Below are 22770 nucleotides of genomic sequence, written 5' to 3' on the forward strand. Positions count from 1 at the left end.
GTTCTTTTTCAACATTGTTTTGGATATTCTGGGTCCCTTATATTTCTATACGATTGTAGAATAAGCTTGCCAATTTCTGCAAAAAAAAAAAAAAAAAGCAGCTGGAATTAAGATAGTGATTGCATTGAATCTGAAGATAAATATGGGGAGTATTTTCATCTTAACAGTGTAAAGTTTTCCAATCCATGAACATGGAGTATCTTTCCATTTAAATAGGTCTTCTTTAATTTCTTTCAACAGCATTTTGTAGTTTTCAGTGTATATGTCTTACACTTCTTTTGTTAAATTTATTCTTAAGTATTTTATTCTTTTTGGTGATATTATAATTATTTTTTAAATTTAATTTTTGGATTGTTTGTTGCTAGTGCATTAAAATACAACTGACTTTTGTATATTGATCTTATATCCTGCAACCTTGCTGAACTTGTTTATTAGCTCTAATAGTTTTTTTTAAATTTCTTGGGATTTTCTACATACAAGATCATGTCATCTGCAAATAGAGTTTTACATCTTCCTTTTCAATGTAATGTGTTTTATTCCTTTTTGTTCCTTCATTGCCCTGGCTGCAGTCTTCAGTACACTGTTATTAGAAGCAGCAAGAGTGAACATCCCTATTTTATTCCTGATTTCAGGGGGAAAACTTTCAGTCTTTCATCAAGTATGATGTTAGCCTTGGGTTTTTTGCAGATGCTTTTTTATCAGGTTGAGAAAGTTCCCTCCTATCTTCAGTTTGTTGAATGAAATGGTATTGGATTTTATTAAATGCTTTTTTTCTGTGTCCCTGAGATGATCATGTGTTTTTTACTTTATTCTGCTAGTATGGTGTACTATATTATGTTGCATACATACATTTTTGTCTGTTGAACCAACCTTGCATTCTTGGAATAAATCCTACTTGCTTATGGTATATGTAATCCTTTGTATATGCAGCTGGATTCAGTTTGCTGTTATTTTGTTGAGGATTTCTGTATCTGTATTCATAAAGGATATTGGCCTGTGGTTTCCTTTTCTTGTGGTATCTTTGTCTGGTTTTGGTTCCAGGATTATACTGGCCTTATAGAATGAATTTCTATAATTTATTCCTTAAATGTTTGGTAGAATTCACCAGTAAACTTATCTGGGTCTGGAGCTTTCTGTTTTGGAAGCTTACTAAGTGTTGATTCAATTTCTTATCTCAGAAGTCCTATTCAGATTGTCTACTTCTCTGATTTTTATGAGGGGACTTGGAAAAATTTTTAGAAAACAATGCTTCTGTGCCATTTTCTTGCTGCCAGAAACTCCTAATAGCTTTATTTTCAACCTTAATTTTTCACCTTATATTCAGATATCTGTCTTATCTTACTGTGGTTTGATTTTGCTTTTTAACCCACTCTGACAGTTTTTGTCTTTTGATGGGGAAATTGACCCTATTCACATTTAGTAATAACTGGTATGCTTTCATTTTATTCCTTCCATTTTATTTATGCTTATATATATATTTTTTTGGAAGATTAGCCCTGGGCTAATTGCTGCCCATCCTTCTCTTTTTTCTGAGGAAGACTGGCCCTGAGCGCGCATCCATGCCCATCTTCCTCTACTTTATATGTGGGACGCCTACCACAGTGTGGCTTGCCAAGTGGTGCCATGTCCGCACCTGGGATCTGAACCAGTGAACCCGGGGCCACTGAAGCGGAACATGCACACTTAACTACTGTCACCACCTGGCTGGCCCGTATAATTTATTTTTCTTTGTTGTTTTTTCTCTTTACCTTTCCCAATTTCCCTATTTTTGCTGATTCAGTCAAATGTCTCTTAATTCCCAATGCTTCCCTTCACCTCCATGTTTTAGGGTTCTTTATGCTTTTCACTATGTTTATGAATTCTGTATCTTCCTAATAATTATGATTAAAATTATATTTACCTATTAGTATGTATTTGTAAATCTTTACTTTTCCATAAAAATGCTTCATTTTTCTATTCCCCCCATTGAGACTTGTAGAAATTTTTTTCTTTTTTTTTTGAGGAAGATTAGCCCTGAGCCAACTACTGCCAGTCCTCCTCTTTTTTCTGAGCAAGCCTGGCCCTGAGCTCACATCCATGCCCATCTTCCTCTACTTTATAAGTGCGACATCTACCACAGCATGGTGTACCAAATGGTGCCGTGTCCGCACCTGGGATCCAAACAAGTGAACCCAGGGCCGCAGAGAAGCAGAATGTGTGAACTTAACTGCTGTGCCACCGGGCCAGCCCCCTGTAGAAATGTTTTTACTTCTCTGTCCTACTTAAATGAGACTTTTTTATTGTAGTAAAATATAAATAACCTAAAATTTACCATTTAAATAATTTTTAAATGTGGAATTCATTGGCAGTAAGCATATTCACAATATTGTGCAACCATCATCATATCCATTTCCAGAACTTTTTCATCATCCCAAATGGAAACTACTCCTTTAACAATGACTCCTCATTCCCCGTGCACCCCCAAGCCCTTGTAATGTCTATTATACTTTCTGTCTCTATGAATTTACCTATTCTAGGTACCTCATATAAATAAAATTGTACAATATTTGTCCTTTGTATCTGGCTTATTTCACTTAGCATAAAGTTTTCAAGGTTCATCCATGTTGCAGCATGTATCAGAATTTCTTCCTTTTTAAGGCTCACTAATATTCCATTGTGTGTATGTACGTTTTGTTTATCCATTCGTCTACTGATGGACATTTGGGTTGTTTTCACCTTTTTGCTATTATAAATAATAGTGCTATGAAGATTAATGTGCAAATATCTGTTTGAGTCCCTGCTTCCAATTCTTTTGTTGATATACATAGAGGTGGAATTGCTGGATCATATGGTAATTCTACTTTTAACTTTTTGTGGAACTTCCCTGGTGTTTTCTACAGTAGCTGCACCATTTTAATTCTTACCAGCAAAGCACAAAGGTTCTAATCCTCACCAACATTTATTATTTTTCTTTAAAAAAATAATGGCCATCCTAATTGGTAGGAAGTGATATTTCATTGTAGTCTTGATTTGTATTTCCTTAGTGAGGAGTGATGCTAAGCATCTTTTTATGTACTTAATAGCCATCTGTATGCTTCTTTGGAGGAATGTCTAATTATGTGTGTATTCTGGATATTAATGAGATATAAGAGTTTAAAAAGACCGTGTTGTTTTCTTTCCATTTCTTAATCTAGAATACACAAGGACATATTTGCCTTCACTGGAAAGATAACAAATGATTGTGACAAACTTGTTAATGATTCAAACTTAACTGCTACTGCTGTTCGAAAGTCAGAAGTAAAGACGGAAGCTGATATTAATGAGGTAAAATTGTCTTTGAAAAATATAAATATAGATTTTTAATGTAAAATGAATGTTTGGAGTTGAAAATGTGATTTATGACTAATACAGTTTCTTGCCCACTGCACACATGCATGCACACACACCCCTGCTTCCTCTGTAGAAAGCTGTAATTACACTATCTCACTTGATTTCTTTGTTCATGTATTATTGAGCACTGACTATGTATCAGGCACTGAACTGGCACTGAAATACATCAGTGAGCAGAACAAATTTTCTGACCTCTTGTAGCTTGTATTCTCCCAAGGTAGACAGATAAGGAAGTGATGAGTACTATGAAGAAAAACAAAGGAAGATAGGGGCATACAGAGTGATGCTGTATGCTACTTTACATGAGAATGGTTAGGGAAGGCCACTCTATCTAAAGTAGCAGCCATTTCTTCAGAGTACTGTTTTTGATTGTGTTATTAACTTAAAAATGACACAAGCCATTGTGAAAAATTTTGAAAGAATCCTAGAGAAACTTTCATTAGGAAATCTTTTCTTGCTGTGAAGAATTGTCCACCCCACCCCCACCCTCTGGCATTATTTTATTCTCCTACTAGAATGACGTGTTATTTTTATGCCCTTTTTAATATATTTTGTTTATGAATTTTTAATTTCAATGTAATAGAATTTATCAGTCCTTTCATTTGTTAGTATTTGAAAGTATTTGCCATCCTGAGGTCATAAAGATGTTCTCCTGTATATTCTTTTCTTTTCTTTTTTTTTTTTTAAAGATTGACACCTGCACCAACATTTGTGGCCAATCTCTTTTTTTTTCCTTCTTCTCCCCAAAGCCCCCCAGTATATAGTTGTATATTCTAGCTGTGAGTGCCAATGGTTACTCTCTCCTGTATTTTCTTATAAAAGTTTTAATTTTTTCTTCACCTTTATCTTTAATATATCTAGAAATGTTTTTTGTGCGTGGTGTATGGTAATGATCCATTTTCATTTATATGAGTAACCTTGCCCAAACAATTTATTTATGTCCTTTCCTTGTTGATCTGCGGTGGCAGCTCTTTATCATTTGTCTTATGTTTCCTTATATATGTGTCTTCTGTTTCCAGACTCTTATTCTGTTCTTTTGGTCTATTTGCCTATTACTGTGCCAGTCCCATACTGGATTAATGCTTTATCTTTGAAATAACTCTTCTCCTTCTCTAAGACTGTCTTTGCTATTCTCAGCCATTTTCGCTTCCATGTACCTTTTAGGATCAAACCCTATTTGGATTTTGATTGAAATTGTCTAGAACATATAGGCAATTGTAGCGGGGGAGTTAATATTTTATGATATTGAATCTCCCTACCATGATTGTGTTACTCATTTAAGTCTTCTTTTATATCTTTTGATGTTTTTAATAATTTTTTCCTTGAAAATCTTGTACATTTTTTGGTTAGATTTAGCTAAGTGCTTTATATCCCCAATACGTACTCTAAGGGAATTATTTTAGTTGCTTCTATAGTTCTTTTATGAACACATTGGAATAGAAATATTTCAAAATAAAAAAACATGTACTATTTTAATTTTTTTTCTTAAGATTAATGTTAAATTAGCACTGTGGACCTTTTTAAGGCTATCGATATTCATTACAGAATGTCTCTCCAGACAAAGTTATACTACTTTCTGTTCTCTTAAAGACTGCCTTTTAAGTGTATCCTCTTTTATACTGGCTGTTGCCTATTGATAGCGAAACCTGGAATTAACTAGACTTAATTTTTTCTTATATTATTACTCATACTATTGAATATTTTTCTTATGCTTAATAGCCAGTTGTATTTCTCATTTTTATGACTTTTTGATGTCCTTTCCCATTTTTCTAATGGAGTTTTCTTTTTTCTTATCAAATTACAAAAACTGTTTATAAAATGTAGACCATAACCATTTGTCATACATTGAAAATATAAATCCTAATGTGTTGTTTTTCATTTTGTTAATAGTATTTCTAGTATGAGGAAGATTTTTTTAATGTAGTTAAAACCTATCAGCACCAGGCCCAGATGGGTTCACTGGTAAATTCTACCAAACATTTAAGGAAGAAATTATGCAAATTCTCTACAGTCTCTTTCAGAGGATAGAAACAGATGGAATACTTCCTAACTTATTCTACAAGGCCAACATTCCCCTTATACCAAAACCAGACAAAGACATTACAAGAAAAGAAAACTACAGATCAATATCTCTCATGAACATAGATATAAAAATCTTCAATGAAATATTAGCAAATCAAATCCAACAATGTATAGAAAGAATTATGTACTAAGTGGGATTTATCCCAGGTATGCAAGGCTAGTTCAACATTTGAAAATCAATTAATGTAATCCATTACATCAACAGGCTAAAGAAGAAAAATCATATGATCATATCAATAGATATAGGAAAATCATCTGACAAAATGTAACACCCATTCATGATAAAACTCTCAGTAAACTAGGAATAGAGGGGAACTTCCTCAACTTGATAGAGAATATTTACAAAAAACCCTATAGTGAACATCCTGCTTAATGATAACAAGCTTGAAGCTTTCTCACTAAGATCAGGAAGAAAGTAAGAATGTCCTTTCTCACTACTGCTTTTTAACATTGTACTGGAATTACTAGATATTACAATAAGACAAGACAAGAAAAGAAAAAGTATACAGTTTGAGAAGGAAGAATTAAAACTGTCTTTGTTTGCAGATGATATGATTGTCTATGGAGAAAATCTGAAAGAATTGACAAGAAATCCCCTGGAACTAATAAGTGATTAAAGGAGAGTTGTAGGATACAAAGTTAATATTAATACCTCAGTCACTTTCCTATATACCATCAATGGGCAAGTTGATTTTGAAATTAAAAACGTAATTACATTAGCACCCTCAAAATGAAATACTTAGGTATAAATCTAACAAAATATGTATGGGATCTATATGAGAAAAACTACAAAACTCTGATGAAAGATAGCAAAGAACTAAATAAATGGAGAGATATTCCATGTTCATGGATGAGAAGACTCAATACTGTCAAGATGTCAGTTCTTCCCAACTTAATCTGTAGATTCAATGCAATTCCAATCAAAACTCAGCAAGTTATTTTGTTGATATTGACAAACTGATTCCAAAGTTTATATGGAGAGGCAAAAAACTCAGAATAGCCAACACAATATTAAAGGAGAAGAACAAAGATGGAGGACTGACATCACCTGAATTTAAGACTTAATATAAAGCTACAGTAATCAAGACAGTGTGGTGTTAGCAAAAGAATAGGCAAATACATCAATATAACAAAATAGAGAACCTGGAAATAGATCCCCATAAATATAGTCAACTGATGTTTGAGAAAGGAACAAAGGCAATACAATGGAGCAAAGATAGTCTTTTCAACAAATGGTGGTGGGATAATGGGACATCCACATGCAAAAAAAATGAATCTAGACACAGACCTTACACCCTTCACAAAATTTAACTCAAAATGGATCATAGACCTAAATGTAAAGTGTAAAATTATAAAAATTACTAGAAGGTAACATAGAAGAAAACCTAAATGACCTCAGGTATGGCAATGACTTTTTAGATAAAATAGCCAAAGGCCTGAGCTATGAAAGAATTGATTACTTCATTAAAATTAAAAACCTCTTCTCTGCAAAAGGCATTGTCAAGAGAATGAGAAGACAAGCCACGGCCTGGCAGAAAATATTTGCAAAAGACACATCTGATAAAGGACTCTTATTTAAAATCTACAAAGAACTCTTAAAAATCAACAATAATATAACAAACAAACCAATTTAAAAATGAGCCAAAGATCTTAACAGATAACTCACCAAAGAAAATATACAGGTGGAAAATATGCATCTGAAAATATGATCCACATCATACGTCATAAGGGAAATGCAAATTAAAACAACAATGAGATACCACTACACATGTGTTAGAACAGCCAAAATCCAGAACACTGACAACACCATACGCTGACGAGGATGTGGAGCAACAAGAACTCTCATTCATTGCTGATGGGAATGCAAATTGTACAGCCACTTTGGAAGACAGTTTGGTGGCTTCTTACAAAAATAAACATACTCTTACCGTAAGATCCAGCAATTGTGCTTCTTGGTATTTACCCAAAGGAATTGCAAACTTATGTCCACAGAAAAACCTTCACATGGAAGTCCATAACAGCTTTATCCATAATTGCTGAAACCTGGAAGCAACCAAGATGTGGGTGAATGGATAAATAAACTGTAGTACCTGCAGACAATGGAATATTATTCAGTGCTAAAAAGAAATGAACTATCAAGCCATGATGAGACATGGAGGATCTTAAATGAATGTTCCTAAATGGAAGAAGCCAATAAAAAGGCTATATAGTATGATTCCAATTATATGCGTATCCATACTACGTACTCTTATGATTCCAATTTTCTGGAAAAGGCAAAACTATGGAGACAGTATAAAGATCAGTGGTTGCCTGGGGTTGGGAGAGAGGAAAGGGTGAATAGGTGAAGGACAGAGGATTTTTAGGACAGTGAAAATACATACGATACTATAATGGTGGATACATGTCATTATACATTTGTCCAACCCATAGAACGTACAACATCAAAGTGAACCCTAATGTAAAATATATGGGCTTTGGATGATTATGATGTGTCATCGTAGGTTCATCAGTTTTAACGAATATATCACTCTGATGGGGGATGTTGATAATGGGGAGGTGCCGGGGCAGGAAATATATGGGAAATCTCTATACCTTCTACTCAGTTTATTTTTTTATTGAGTTAATGATAGGTTACAATCTTGTGAAATTTCAGTTGTTCATTAATGTTTGTCATTCGTGTTGTAGGTGCACCACTTCACCCTTTGTGCCCATCCCCCACCCCACCTTTCCCCTGGTAGCCACTAATCTGTTCTCTTTGTCCACATTTTTAAATTCCTTATATGAGTGGAGTCATACAGAGATTATCCTTCTCTAACTGGCTTATTTCACTTAACATAATTCCCTCAAGGTCCGTCCATGTTGTTGCTAATGGAATGATTTTGTTCTGTTTTGCAGCTGAGTAGTATTCCATTGTATATATATATACCACATCTTCTTTATTCATTCATCTGTTGATGGGCACTTAAGTTGCTTCCATGTCTTGGCTGTTGTAAATAATGCTGCAATGAACATTGGGGTGCATAGGACTTTTGGAATTGCTGACTTCAAGCTCTTTGGATAGATACCCAGTACTGGAATGGCTGGATCATATGATAGTTCTATTTTTAATTTTTTGAGAAATCTCCATACTGTTTTCCATAGTGGCTGCACCAGTTTGCATTCCCACCAGCAGTGTATGAGGGCTCCTTTTTCTCCACAACCTCTCCAACATTTGTTACTATTAGTTTTAGATATTTTTGTCATTCTAATGGGTGTAAGGTGATATCTTAGCATAGTTTTGATTTGCATTTCCCTGATGATCAGCGATGATGAGCATCTTTTCATGTGCCTATTGGCCATCCGTATATCTTCTTTGGAGAAATGTCTGTTCATGTCTCCAGCCCATTTTTTGATCGGGTTGTTTGATTTTTTGTTGTTGAGTTGTGAGAGTTCTTTATATATTATGGATATTAAGCCTTTGTCAGATATATGACTTGCAAATACTTTTTCCCAGTTGGTTGTTTTTTTGTTTCAATCCTGTTTTCATTTGCCTTGAAGAAGCTCTTTAGTCTGATGAAGTCCCATTTGTTTATTCTTTCTATTATTTCCCTTCTCTGAGAAGACATGGTGTCCGAAAAGGTCCTTTTAATACTGATGTCAAAGAGTGTACTGCCTACGTTTTATTCCAGAAGCCTTATGGTTTCAGGTCTCACCTTTAGATCTTTAATCCATTTTGAGTTTATTTTGGTGAATGGTGAAAAAGAATGGTCAATTTTCATTCTTTTACATGTGGCTTTCCAGTTTTCCCAGCACCATTTGTTGAAAAGGCTTTCTTTTCTCCATTGTATGCCCTCAGCTCCTTTGTTGAAGATAAGCTGTCCAAAGATGTGTGGTTTTATTTCTTGGCTTTCAATTCTGTTCCATTGATCTGTGCACGTGTTTTTGTACCAGTACCATGCTGTTTTGATTACTGTAGCTTTGTAGTATGTTTTGAAGTCAGGGATTGTGATGCCTCCCATTTTGTTCTTTTTTCTCAGGATTGCTTTAGCAATTCTGGGTCTCTTGTTGTCCCATATGAATTTTAGGATTCTTTGTTCTAATTCTGTAAAGAATGTCATTGGGATTCTGATTGGGATGGCGTTGAATCTGTAGATCGCTTTAGGTAGAATGGACATTTTAACTATGTTTATTCTCCCAATCCATGTACATGGAATGTCTTTCCATCTCCTTATGTCGTCATGCAATTCTCTCAGAAAGGCTTTGTAATTTTCATTATATAGGTGCTTCACTTCCTTAGTTAAATTTACCCCAAGGTATTTTATTCTTTTTGTTGCAATTGTGAATGGTATTGTGTCCTTGAGTTCTTTTTCTGTTAGTTCGTTATTAGAATATAGAAATTCTACTGATTTATGCAAATTGATTTTATACCCTGCAACTTTGCTGTAGTTGTTGATTACTTCTAAGTTTTCCAATGGATTCTTTGGTGTGTCGTCTGCAAACAGCGAGAGTTTCACTTCTTCCCTCCCTATTTGGATTCCTTTTATTCCTTTTTCTTGCCTGATTGCTCTGGCCAGGACCTCCAGTACTATGTTAAATAAGAGTGGTGATAGAGGGCATCCTTGTCTCATTCCTGTTTTCAGGGGGATGGCGCTCAGGTTTTGCCCATTGAGTATGATGTTGGCTGTGGGTTTGTCATATATGGTCTTTATTATGTTGAGATAGTTCCCTTCTATGCCCATATTGTTCAGAGTTTTTATCATAAACGGCTGTTGGATCTTGTCAAATGCTTTCTCTGCATCTATTGAGATGATCATGTGGTTTTTATTCCTCAGTTTGTTGATGTGGTGTATCACGTTAATTGATTTGTGGATGTTGAACCATCCCTGTGTCCCTGGTATGAATCCCACCTGATCATGATGTATGATCCTTTTGATGAATTGCTGAATTCTGGTGGCCAAAATTTTGTTTAGAATTTTTGCATCTATGTTCATCAGTGATATTGGCCTGTAGTTCTCTTTTTTCGTGGCATCCTTGTCTGGCTTTGGTATCAGCGTGATGTTGGCCTCATACAATGTGTTAGGAAGTGTTCCATCCTCCCTAATTTTTTGGAATAGCTTGAAAAGGATAGGTCCTAAATCCTCTCTGAAAGTTTGGTAGAATTCCCCAGGAAAACTATCTGGTCCTGGGGTTTTATTCTTTGGGATGTTTTTGATTGCTGTTTCAATCTCTTTCCTTGTGATTGGTCTGTTCAAATTGTCTGCTTGTTCTTGAGTGAGCTTTGGGAGATTGTAGGAGTCGAAGAATTTATCCGTTTCCTCTAGGTTATCCATTCCGTCGGCATATAGTTTTTCGTAGTATCCTCTTATAATCTGTTGTATTTCTGCAGAGTCTGTTGTTATTTCTCCTCTTTCATTTCTGATTTTGTTTATTTGAGCTTTCTCCCTTCTTTTCTTTGTAAATCTGGCTAGGGGTTTATCAATTTTATTTATCTTCTAAAAAAACAGCCTTTGTTTCATTGATCCTTTCTACTGCCTTTTTCGTTTCAATAGTATTTATTTCTGCTCTGATTTTTATTATTTCTCTCCTTCTGCTGACTTTGGGCTTTATTTTTTCTTTTTTCTCTAGTTCATTTAGGTGTAGTTTAAGATTGCTTATTTGGGATTTTTCTTGTTTGTTAAGATGTGCCTGTATTGCGATGAATTTTTCTCTTAATACAGCTTTTGCTGTGTCCCATATGAGGTGGTATGGCATGCTATCATTTTCATTTGTTTCCAGGTATTTTTTGATTTCTTCTTTAATTTCTTCAATGATCCATTGCTTGTTCAGTAGTGTATTGTTTAGTCTCCACATCTTTGTGCCTTTCTCAGCTTTTTCTTGTAATTAATTTCTAGCCTTACAGCATTATGATCGGAGAAGATGCTTGTTATTATTTCAATGTTTTAAATTTGTAGAGGCTTGCCTTGTTCCCCAACATATGGTCTATCTTCGAGAATGTTCCATGTGCACTTGAGAAGAATGTGTATTCTGCTTTTTTAGGATGAAGTGATCTATATGTGTCTATTAAGTCCAATTGTTTTAGTTTTTCCTTTAGCTCCACTATTTCCTTGTTGATTTTCTTTCTGGATGATCTGTCCATTGATGTGAGTAGGGTGTTGAGGTCCCCTACTATTATTGTGTTGTTTTTAATATCTTCCTTTAGGTCTGTTAATAGTTGCTTTGTGAAGCTTGGTGCTCCTGTGTTGGCTGCATAGATATTTATAAGCATTATTTCTTCTTGATGAAGTGTCCCTTTGATCATTATATATTGTCCCTCTGTGTCTCTCTTTACCTGTCTTATTTTGAAATCCACTTTGTGTGATATAAGAATTGCAACACCTGCTTTTCTTGCTTGCTATTAGCTTGAAGTATTGTCCTCCACCCCTTCACTCTGAGCCTGTGTTTGTCCTTGGGGCTGAGGTGTGTTTCCTGGAGGCAACAAATTGTTGGATCTTGTTCTTTAGTCCATTTTGCCACTCCGTGTCTTTTTATTGGAGAGTTCAATCCGTTTACATTGAAGTGATTATTGAGTCATGTGGATTTAAAGCTGTCAATCTGTTGCTCATTATCTGGCCTTCCTGCTTTCTCTTCCTGTGTGCTTCATCCTACCCATCTGATACTGCAATTTCCTATGCTGGGTTTCTTAGATTTTTGCTTATTTATGTTTTGTATCTTTGTTCTGTTGTTTAGTTTAGTCTCTAACCTTAAGTTTGTATTTAGAATCTTGTGTATAATATAGTCTGTTCTCTGGTGGTCTCTTACTTACTTGGCCTAGACTAATTTAGTCCCTTTGCTCTTCCCCTCCTAAATTATTATTTTCACTTCTTATTCCAACTTCTGTTATGAGTTTGTAGTTAGAGTGATAAGATCATCTTTGCTTTGGTAGTATCCTTCCCTTTATCCTAATGCTATAGTTGAATATTTGCTATCCTATTCTGGTTCTATCCGTCTGTCTCCCTACTCTGTGGTTTGTGACCCCTTTCTCCCTTTTTTCTTTTTTCAGGTATGAGAGCCTTCCTGAGGATTTCTTGTAGTGGAGGACTTTTAGTTACAAATTCCCTTAACTTTTGTTTGTCTGGAAAAGATTTAATTTCTCCCTCATATCTGAAGGATATTTTTGCTGGATGGAATATTCTTGGATGAAGATTTTTATCTTTTAAAGTTTTGAATATGTCACTCCATTCTCTCCTAGGTTGTAAGGTTTCTGTAGAGAGATCCGCTGAAAATCTGATAGGAGTTCCTTTGTAGGTTATTTTCTGCTGTCTTGCTGCCCTGAGTATTCTTTCTTTGTCATTCATTTTTGCCATTTTTACTACTATATGCCCTGCAGTAGGTCTTTTTACATTGACAAATCTAGGAGATCTGAAAGCTTCCTCTACACACATTGCTCCCTCAATCCCTAGATTTGGGAAGTGCTCTTCTATAATTTCATTAAGCACAGTTTCTACTTAAGCACAGTTTCTACTCCATTTTCCTTTTCCACGTTCTCAGGAATTCCTATGATCCTGAAGTTCTTCCTCCTCATTGAATCCGCTATCTCTCAGAGATTTTCCTCATTTTTTTAAATTCTTAGTTCTCTTTCTTCCTCTGTCTGGAGCCATTCAGCCTGTCTAACTTCGATTATGCTAATTTTATCTTCTATGGTGTCTACACGGGCATGCAGGGTATCCGTCTTCTGTTTTATCTGGTCCATTGTGTTTTTCATCTCTAGTATTTCTGTTTGATTCTTCTTTATAATTTCAATCTCTTTTGTGAAGTAACTCCAGAACTCGTTGGCTTGTTTCTGTATCTTTCTCTCTACCCCATTGACTTTTTTGATTATAGCTGCTCTGAACTCATTTTCACTTAGTTTACCTATTTCCAAGTCCTCAGGACTTAATTCTCTGTTTTTATTGTTTTCCTTCTGGTCTGGAGCTTTTATAAATTGCTTGACGGTAGAGGAGTGGTTTTTTCGCATGGTGGTAGAATTCAGTTGCAGTTAGAGCCTGTCGCCACTAGATGAGGGTCAAGAGCTGTGTGTTCTGAGCTCTCCGCCTTTGGGCAAGATGGCCACACCCAGCGTGGTTTTCTGGGGGGAGGGGTGGTTTTTCTCGTGCGCCTATCTGGATTCGGATCAGTTCTGTCCTCTGGTCTCCCGGGACCCTGGGTTTATGGGATCCCCCCACATGGAAGCTTTCCCCCGTCAGTGGGTTTCCACTGTACTGGCAGTGGGAGTCCTGGATGATCCCCCGGTAGCGCGGCCCCTCTCCTGCTCCTTCCCGCACCCCCGACAGCGATCCCGGTCTCTAGGGGAGGGAGCGAAGTTCTCTCCTACCCTGTTTCAGCTCCTCCGAGGCCTGCTGCAAGGTCTCCATTCTCCGTCTTTTTGGTACTGTAGGTCTCTGACGTCTTGGCATTAGGTTTATTTGCTGAAATTCAGTTTTTCCAATCCTTTGTTGTAGTTTGGAGGGGAGAGAGTCCCGGGTCAGCTCACCCTCCCATTTTGCTCCACCCCACCTTCTACTCAGCTTTGATGTGAACCTAAAACTGCTCTAAAAAAATAGTGTCTTAAAAAAAAAAACTATCAGCTGTTTCCTTTATAGTCTCTGCCTTTGGTATCATATTTGGAAAAGAATTTCCCATACTAAAATAATACAAATATTCAATTAGTTTTTCCATAACTTTATGGTTTTATTCTCTACATTTAAATAATTATTTAATCTAATATTTATTTTGGTATATGTATTGTGAGATAGATAAATTAATTTTCCCCAAATGTACTAACACATTTTATTGAATACTCTATCCTTTTCCGACTGATTAGAATGTATCTTTACCGTGTGCTAACTTTTTATGTACTCTTTTGCCTGTTCTTTTATTATAATTTTTTAAAATTTATTTTTGAGGAGATCATATATGGAGAGTTGAATTGATCATTCTTAATTCATGGCACACTATTTCCATCAGTTCATTCAAGATCTCTTGTTTGTTTTATTTTATTTTTTCTCCTTTTTCCCCATCTTTAACCAACCTTCCTCCCCTTATGAGAACTCAGTGGAATATAGTTTTTGTATATTTCTTCAATCTGCCTTCCATAAGTTTACAATAAAGTTTAAAAAAATATTGATTTTTTGATATATACATGTTAAAAACTACATAAATGTCATTGTGCTGCGGTTCTGTTTTTACATTTTTTTAAAGATAGAATCTAATTCTTTTGGAGGGGGGTGAGGAAGATTGGCCCTGAGCTAACACCTCTTGCCAATCTTCCTCTTTTCGCTTGAGGAAGAGTGACCCTGAGCTAACATCTGCGCCCAGCTTCCTCTATTTTTTATGTGGATTGTCGCCACAGCATGGCTTGATGAGTGGTGTAGGTCTGTGCCAGGATTCGAACCCATGAACCTGGGCCGTCAAAGTGGAGCATGCTGAACTCAACCACTATGCCACTGGGCCAGCCCCTGCTTTTACATTTTTTCATTTAACATTATGTTGTTAAGGTTCATGTCGTATATAGGTGGATCTAGATCTAGATTTCATGATGTTGTACCACTAAATCCCCCGTCAGTGAAAGACTTGTTACACAGCTGCTGGGAGTGCTGTCAGCATATAGCCTTTAGCTGTCAGCCTTTTCAGAGGTTGCTTCTACTGCAGCCCACTTGTCCAAGATTGTGCCCTTTCTGGGATGGTCCATGTACAATGAATAATTGTTGCAGGGCTATAAAGGCATGGCCTCTTGGTCCAGCTTGGAACAATTCTGAAGGGCCGTTCCAGCTCCAGAGCTCCCCACAGGGTTGACTGAGACTGTTGGTTGGCCTGTATCACAGCTCACTTTCCCCTCTACCCACTCTACTTTCTTTCTTTCTTTCCATAGGTGTTTACCCCCAAACGCACTTCTTAATACACATCCTGCCTGTCTCAGAGTCTGCTTCCCAGGGAACACAGTCTATGACAGTATACACACACACACATATAATTTATTGTTTCTGACTGTTACATAATATTTGCATGCATCAACTTTTATATGTCTGTTATCCTGCAGACACTTAAGTTACTTCTAAGTCTTTACTATCACTAACACAGCTGTGATAAAGAGCCTCTTAACAGGTTTTCTTGTGGACTAGGTGAAATTTTATCCTTGTTATGTATATTTGAAAGTAGATTGCTGGATCATTGGATATATGCACGTCATTTAAAAATACTGCCATCTTGCTCTCCAGCAAGAGTAGAAGTTACATTCCCGTTACCAGTGCATTTCTCCATATCCTTTCTCCCTATTTGATGACTTTTTAACTTTTGCTGGTGTGATGTGGAATAAGTGGTGTCTTGCTGTTTTATTTCTATTTCTTTCTTTACTAGTGAGGCTTCAAATCTATATGAACTATTTTAATTTTCCTTCTTTGAATTGCTTATTGATATCTTTTTAACATTTTTTTCTGTTGGTTTCTTACTGATTTTTAGGACTTTCTTGTATATTCTAGATATTGATTCTCTGTTAATTTTAGACTTTGTGAATATTACCTCTCAACCTGTCACTACCTGTTAACTTTAGCTGTAGATCTTTGGTAACAAAAATTCTTAATTTTGATATTTTAAAATTCAACACTGACTCTAATTTTCCAGTTTCCTTGTGATTAGATTTCATGTATCTGGCCTTGTGAACCTGGTATGACTCCTGTTGTCCCTGATTCCATTTTTGCCCCATCATCAAGGTTTTAGCATCTTGCTCATACTTTTCCCTCTAATTTCTGATGTTGGTTCGCCCCTGTTTTTGCCAGTGCTAAACACGTTTGGCATAAACTGCTTTTTGAGCTCCTTCTAATATCCAGTCCAAGATAAGACAGATAATTAGTTTATTTTGGGGCATATTGAGTCAGAGGTACCTGTGGGCAGCCAGATGAAAATTTCTCTTAGGATGTTGGAAATATAGATCTGACTCGAGAGAGAGCTCAGAGCTAAAGTCCTCCCCCTATTCCCCACTGCATGCTGTAGAATTTATAGTTTCTTTTAGATGTGGCTATTTCTCTCTTAAAGTTTACAACCTAAAGGAAGTCAAACTATTTACTGGTTAATTCTTGTTGGCACAAAAAGCGTTTAACAGCCAAAAACTTTCTTTATTACAAAATGATTTTCAAGCCCCAGTTCATACTTTAACTATGGGCTTTGGCGTCACAGACCCATGACTAGACTTCAGTCTTACCACATGCTAGCAATACAGCCTTTGACAAATTAATACAAGCTTCCTGGGTCTCAATTTCCTTTTATGTGCAATAGGAGTAATAATTTTTGTCTTTAGATTGTTATGAGGATGAGGTGAAGGTAACTTGTTTACTACAGTGCCTAGGGCATGATAAGTCAAATGGTAACTATACTATGTTAAGTGGTAATTCAAGAATGATTCTATGCAAAATTTTAGATACTATAATATTAGAAGGTAGGTAGGGCTTGAGGTCCAGTCATTCCCAGAGTTAGAGGTTATTTTCCAGAATGAGCTATGCAACACATTATATATTTGTTTGGAATTGTCTGTGTGAACTTTTTTATTGTGATAAAACACATAACGTAAAACTTACCATTTTAGTCATTTGTAAGCGTGTGATTCAATGCTATTAGTACCTTCACAGTGTTGTGTAACTGTCACCACTATCCATTTCCAGAAGTTTTTCATCATCCCAAACAGAAACTCCATACCCATTTGTGTAGAACTTTTAAGGCTTGCAAATCATCTTCAGCATCTACTCAAGCTCTTTGCCTAGCAGCTTAATAGAGTGTTAATAGCATTTATTTATACTCTTAACTGTCTTTATTTGTTAGTGACTGGGACTAAAGGCTGAGATTCTTGCAGGTGATTCGGATGACCACACTGAGAAATGCTTGCTAGATGCCTCAGGCACAACTGATTATTTATGGAATATATGGATCAATAGATTAACTGAGAGCCCATGTCTAGACAGAGCCTCAGAGCAACTAACATTGTGTAAAAATAAGATATTTATACCTAGAATACTCCTGTTATTTTTCAGTAAGGATACTATACTAGTGTGTGTATGTTAAAAGGAAGAATTGGGACCTATAGTAATGGTTTTGAAGTATAGTCCTGATTTTTCATTAAACCTGAGTATACAGTAGAGTCATCTGCTCGGATTTTAAATGATTCGGAATCCTGGGCCCTGCCCCTGTCTTTTTAACTCAAATTCTCTGGAGACAGGGCCTAAGACTTTGTATTTTTAATAAGCTCTCAAATGACTAATATGTAGATACACTGGCATCAATTTATACAGTCTTTTGGGGGGAATTACTGCATTATAATATATCATTTATTTCACATTAATTTATTTTAACATGCAAATATCAGTTATATGATAATACAGTGTTACTCAGTTATACTGAAGTTATTATTTATCATTTAAAATTTAGGTCTGTATTATCCTAAGTTAAAAGATATGTTCTTTTATTTATATATTGTCACTGGCACTTTAACATATCTGTTAAATTAGATTTTGAATGGTATTAAAGTGGATAAGGATTTGAGAAAAATATATGCACCAATATTTGAAGTAAATCTACACTTGAGAATTCCCGCTGAGAGTGATTCTTCAGAAAATTCTAAAGAGAACTTTCATGAGTCTGACAAGTTCTCTGAAAAATCTGTGATGTGTGAAGAAGAAGAGGAAATGTCAGAAAATGAAGTCAACCCTGTCATAAAACACTCAAGTGAAGAACTGCTCCCAGTAAGGAAGAAACAAAAAACATTTAGTTACAACCTTGAAGAGATTCTTTCAGGTAAGACAAATGAGACTATAGGAATGAAGGGAAATATCCTAACAGCTGGAAAATAACAAGTGAAAGAAAATTTTAGTAGTTTATGTATTATCAATTGATAGGTATGATCTTTATAAATGTTAAAATAAGAATGCTCAAAGTGAGCATAAACTTAGAGATCATTTGTAGTGCATGTAAGTAATAACACCATTATTCATTTTAATCTAAATTCACAGACCATGTGAGGGGGGCCTGAGGGTCTCTTTCATCAGGATGAACAACACCTGGGATGCTTGTTAAAAATGATGTTGGCTCAGGGCCAGTCTTCCTCGGCAAAAAGAGGAGGATTGGCAGTAGTTAGCTCGGGGCTAATCTTCCTCAAAAAGAAAAAAAATGCAGACTCTGGACTCCATCTCAGACCTCCAGTTATCAATCAGAATCTGGGGGTGGGAGTACTGGTTGAATACTTAACTTTCAAGTTTATTCTTCCAGTTTATTCTTAGGGTGTTTGGAAAGCACTGACACATATCAACTTCTCAGTTAGCTGATATAAATATCAATCAATTTTTTGTTCTCTCTTTCTTTCCATGGATTTTAATAGATGTAGAACTCACGACTGAGTTTGAGAATAAATACATGTATGATGAGTAAGTAGTAGAACATTTTTGAAATTACAAGTAATTGTATTTTATATGTTAGTTACTGCATTCTTCTAAAGTATGCTTTTATTGTATTCTCTCTTAGATTTTTAGAATTCCCTACAAATCTCTTTATAACTCCCAACAGATTGGAATTTTCAATAAAAATTCAAAAAATGGTGACTGATATTGAAACATGTATAAGTAAGTATTTTAAAGTTAGATATATTGTCTTCTTTGGCAATATTTTCATAAATTTAAGCATCTGATGCTTTTACCTGGGGATGTGGCAGACATTACAGTATATTAGGAGATCATAAATTCACACTCTTTGGGATGAATCAATGTGAATTTGGAGTTATTTGAGGATGTGTGAATTATACATATAGCCATAGAGTGCATAGAAGATGGAAATTAGGAAAATAGCCCAAGGCTTGGATTTTTTCAGTAATGTACTATAGAATTTTATAAGACTTAAAACAAATAAGCAAGTACCTTACATCACAGCATAACAAAGATATTGTTTTCACATTAAATAGATTTTTATTAATTCTTTTCCAGCTGCCTGTACACAATCTAAAATTATATCGCAGTTATTAGCCTGACCAATGAATTTATCCCTTGACTACAGTCTAAGTCTTACAAATATCTTAGAACAGCAGAACACTTGGCAGCTTCTTAAATCTTGCATCATTCTCCAGTCACATCATGATAGGTTGCTGAGTTCAGAGGACCCTCTTTGCAGCATAAGATTATGATAATTTACAACCTTGTGAAATTTCAGTTGTACATCATTGTTAATCATGTTGTGGGTTCACCACTTTACCCGTTGTGCCCTCCCCCCACTACCTCCCCTTTCCCCTGGTAAGCACTGATCAGTTCTCCTTGCCTATATGTTAACTTCCACCTATGAGTGGAGTCATACAGAGTTCGTCTTTCTCTGTCTGGCTTATTTCACTTAACATAATACCCTCAAGGTCCATCCATGTTGATGTGAATGGGACGACTTTGTCCTTTTTTATGGCTGAGTAGTATTCCATTGTATATATATATATATATATATATATATATATATATATATATATATATATATATACCATATCTTCTTTATCCAATCATCAGTTCCTGGGCACTTAGATTGGTTCCACATCTTGGCTGTTGTAAATAATGCTGCGATGAACATAGGGGTGCATGGGACTCTTGGAATTGCTGATTTCAGGTTCTTAGGATAGATACTCAGTAGTGGGATGGCTGGGTCATAAGGTATTTCTATTTTCAACTTTTTGAGAAATCTCCATACTGTTTTCCATAGTGGCTGCACCAGTTTGCATTCCAACCAACGGTGTGTGAGGGTTCCTTTTTCTCCACAACCTCTCCAACATTTGTCACTCTTGGTTTTGGATATTTTTGCCATTCTAACAGGTGTAAGGTGATATCTTAGTGTCGTTTTGATTTGCATTTCCCTGATGATTAGTGATGATGAGCATCTTTTCATGTGTCTATTGGCCATCCTTATATCTTCTTTGTAGAAATGTCTGTTCATGTCCCCTGCCCATTTTTTGATCAGGTTGTTTGATTTTTTGTTGTCGAGCTGTGTGAGTTCTTTGTATATTATGGAGATTAACCCTTTGTCGGATAAGTAACTTAGAAATATTTTTTCCCAATTAGTGGGCTTTTTTTTTTGTTTCAATCCTGTTTTCCCTTGCCTTGAAGAAGCTCTTTATTCTGATGAAGTCCCATTTGTTTATTCTTTCTATTGTTTCCCTCGTCTGAGAAGTTATGGTGTCCAAAAAGATTCTTTTGAAACTGATGTCAAAGAGTGTACTGCCTATGTTCTCTTGTAGAAGACTTATTGTTTCAGGCCTAATCTTTAGGTCTTTGATCCATTTTGAGTTTATTTTGGTGAATGGTGAAAAAGAATGGTCAATTTCCATTCTTTCACATGTGGCTGTCCAGTTTTCCCAGCACCATTTGTTGAAGAGACTTTCTTTTCTCCATTGTAGACCCTCAGGTCTTTTGTCAACGATTAGCTGTCCATAGATGTGTGGTTTTATTTCTTGGCTTTCAATTCTGTTCCATTGATCTGTGCACCTGTTTTTGTACCAGTATCATGCTGTTTTGATTACTGTAGCTTTGTAGTACGTTTTGAAGTGAGGGATTGTGATGCCTCCAGCTTTGTTCTTCTTACTCAGGATTGCTTTAGCAATTCGGGGTCTTTTGTTGCCCCATATGAATTTTAGGATTCTTTGTTCAATTTCTGTAAAGAATGTCATTGGTATTCTGATTGGGATAGCATTGAATCTGTAGATTGCTTTAGGTAGTATGAACATTTTAACTATGTTTATTCTTCCAGTCCATCTGCATGGAATGTCTTTCCATCTCTTTATGTCATCATCAATTTCTTTCAAGAAAGTCTTCTAGTTTTTGTGGTATAGATCTTTCACTTCCTTGGTTAAATTTATCCCAAGGTATTTTATTCTTTTTGTTGCGATTGTGAATGGGATTGAGTTCGTGAGTTCTTTTTCTGTTAGTTCATTGTTAACGTATAGAAATGCTACTGATTTATGTATGTTGATTTTATACCCTGCAACTTTGCTATAGCTGTTGATTGTTTCTAAAAGTTTTCCCATGGATTCTTTGGGGTTTTCTATATATAAGATCATGTTGTCTGCAAACAGCGAGAGTTTTACTTCTTCATTGCCTATTTGGATTCCTTTTATTTCTTTTTCTTGCCTAATTGCTCTGGCCAACACCTCCAGTACTATGTTGAATAGGAGTGGTGAAAGTGGGCACCCTTGTCTTGTTCCTGTTCTGAGAGGGATGGGTTTTGAGTATGATGTTGGCTGTGGGTTTGTCATATATGGCCTTTATTATGTTGAGGTACTTTTCTTCTATACCCATTTTATTGAGGGTTTTTATCATAAATGGATGTTGGACCTTGTCGAATGCTTTCTCTGCATCTATTGAGATGATCATGTGGTTTTTGTTTCTCATTTTGTTAATGTAGTGTATCACATTGATTGGCTTGCAGATGTTGAACCATCCTTGTGTCCCTGGTATAAATCCCACTTGATCATGGTGTATAATCTTTTTGATGTATTGCTGTATTCTGTTTGCCAGAATTTTGTTGAGGATTTTTGCATCTATGTTCATCAGTGATATTGGCCTGTAGTTTTCCTTCTTTGTGTTGTCCTTGTCATGTTTGGGGATCAGAGTGATGTTGGCTTCATAGAATGTGTTAGGGAGTGCCCCATCTTCCTCAATTTTCTGGAATAGTTTGAGAAGGATAGGTATTAAATCTTCTTTGAATGTGTGGTAGAATTCTCCAGATAAGCTGTCTGGTCCTGGACTCTTATCTTTGGGGAGGTTTTTGATTACTGTTTCTATTTCTTTACTTGTTATTGGTCTATTCAGATTCTCTGTTTCTTCCTGATTCAGTTTGGGGAGGTTGTAAGAGTCTAGGAATTTATCCATTTCTTCTAGGTTGTTCAATTTGTTGGCATATAGTTTTTCATAGTATTCTCTTATGATCCCTTGTATTTCTTTGGTATCCGTTGTGATTTCTCCTCTCTCATTCCTAATTTTATTTATTTGAGACTTCTCTCTTTTTTTCTTAGTCAGTCTGGCTAAGGGTTTGTTGATTTTGTTAACTTTTTCGAAGAACCAACTCTTTGTTTCATTGATCCTTTCTACTGTCTTTTTTTGTTTCAATATCGTTTATTTCTGCTCTAGTTTTTATTATTTCCCTCCTTCTACTGACTCTGGGCTTTGTTTGTTCTTCATTTTCTAATTCTGTTAGGTGTCGTTTGAGGTTGCTTATGTGAGATTTTTCTTGTTTATTGAGGTGAGCCTGTATTGCAATGAATTTCCCTCTTAGGACTGCTTTTGCTGCGTCCCAAATGATTTGGTATGGTGTGTTTTCATTTTC

The 22770-nt window shown here is 35.7% G+C and overlaps 1 protein-coding gene and 1 long non-coding RNA gene across 2 annotated transcripts in view; one reads left to right on the forward strand and one right to left on the reverse strand.

Annotated features, from left to right (window-relative positions):
- Nucleotides 1-22770, forward strand: part of DNAH14 (dynein axonemal heavy chain 14) — a 396896-nt gene that overhangs the window by 61440 nt on the left and 312686 nt on the right. The window contains exons 11-14 of the mRNA XM_070501636.1: nt 3174-3303; nt 17940-18225; nt 18806-18851; nt 18949-19046. Coding sequence (XP_070357737.1) covers nt 3174-3303; nt 17940-18225; nt 18806-18851; nt 18949-19046 — 560 coding nt within the window. The remainder of the gene's footprint in view (nt 1-3173; nt 3304-17939; nt 18226-18805; nt 18852-18948; nt 19047-22770) is intronic.
- LOC123282209 (uncharacterized) overlaps nt 1-22770 on the reverse strand; it is a 143394-nt gene that overhangs the window by 23413 nt on the left and 97211 nt on the right. The window contains exon 5 of the long non-coding RNA XR_011499484.1: nt 7380-7494. This is a non-coding gene — a long non-coding RNA (uncharacterized lncRNA). The remainder of the gene's footprint in view (nt 1-7379; nt 7495-22770) is intronic.

The sequence above is a fragment of the Equus asinus genome, chromosome 30, assembly GCF_041296235.1.
Source record: "Equus asinus isolate D_3611 breed Donkey chromosome 30, EquAss-T2T_v2, whole genome shotgun sequence".
NCBI classification, from domain to species: domain Eukaryota; kingdom Metazoa; phylum Chordata; class Mammalia; order Perissodactyla; family Equidae; genus Equus; species Equus asinus.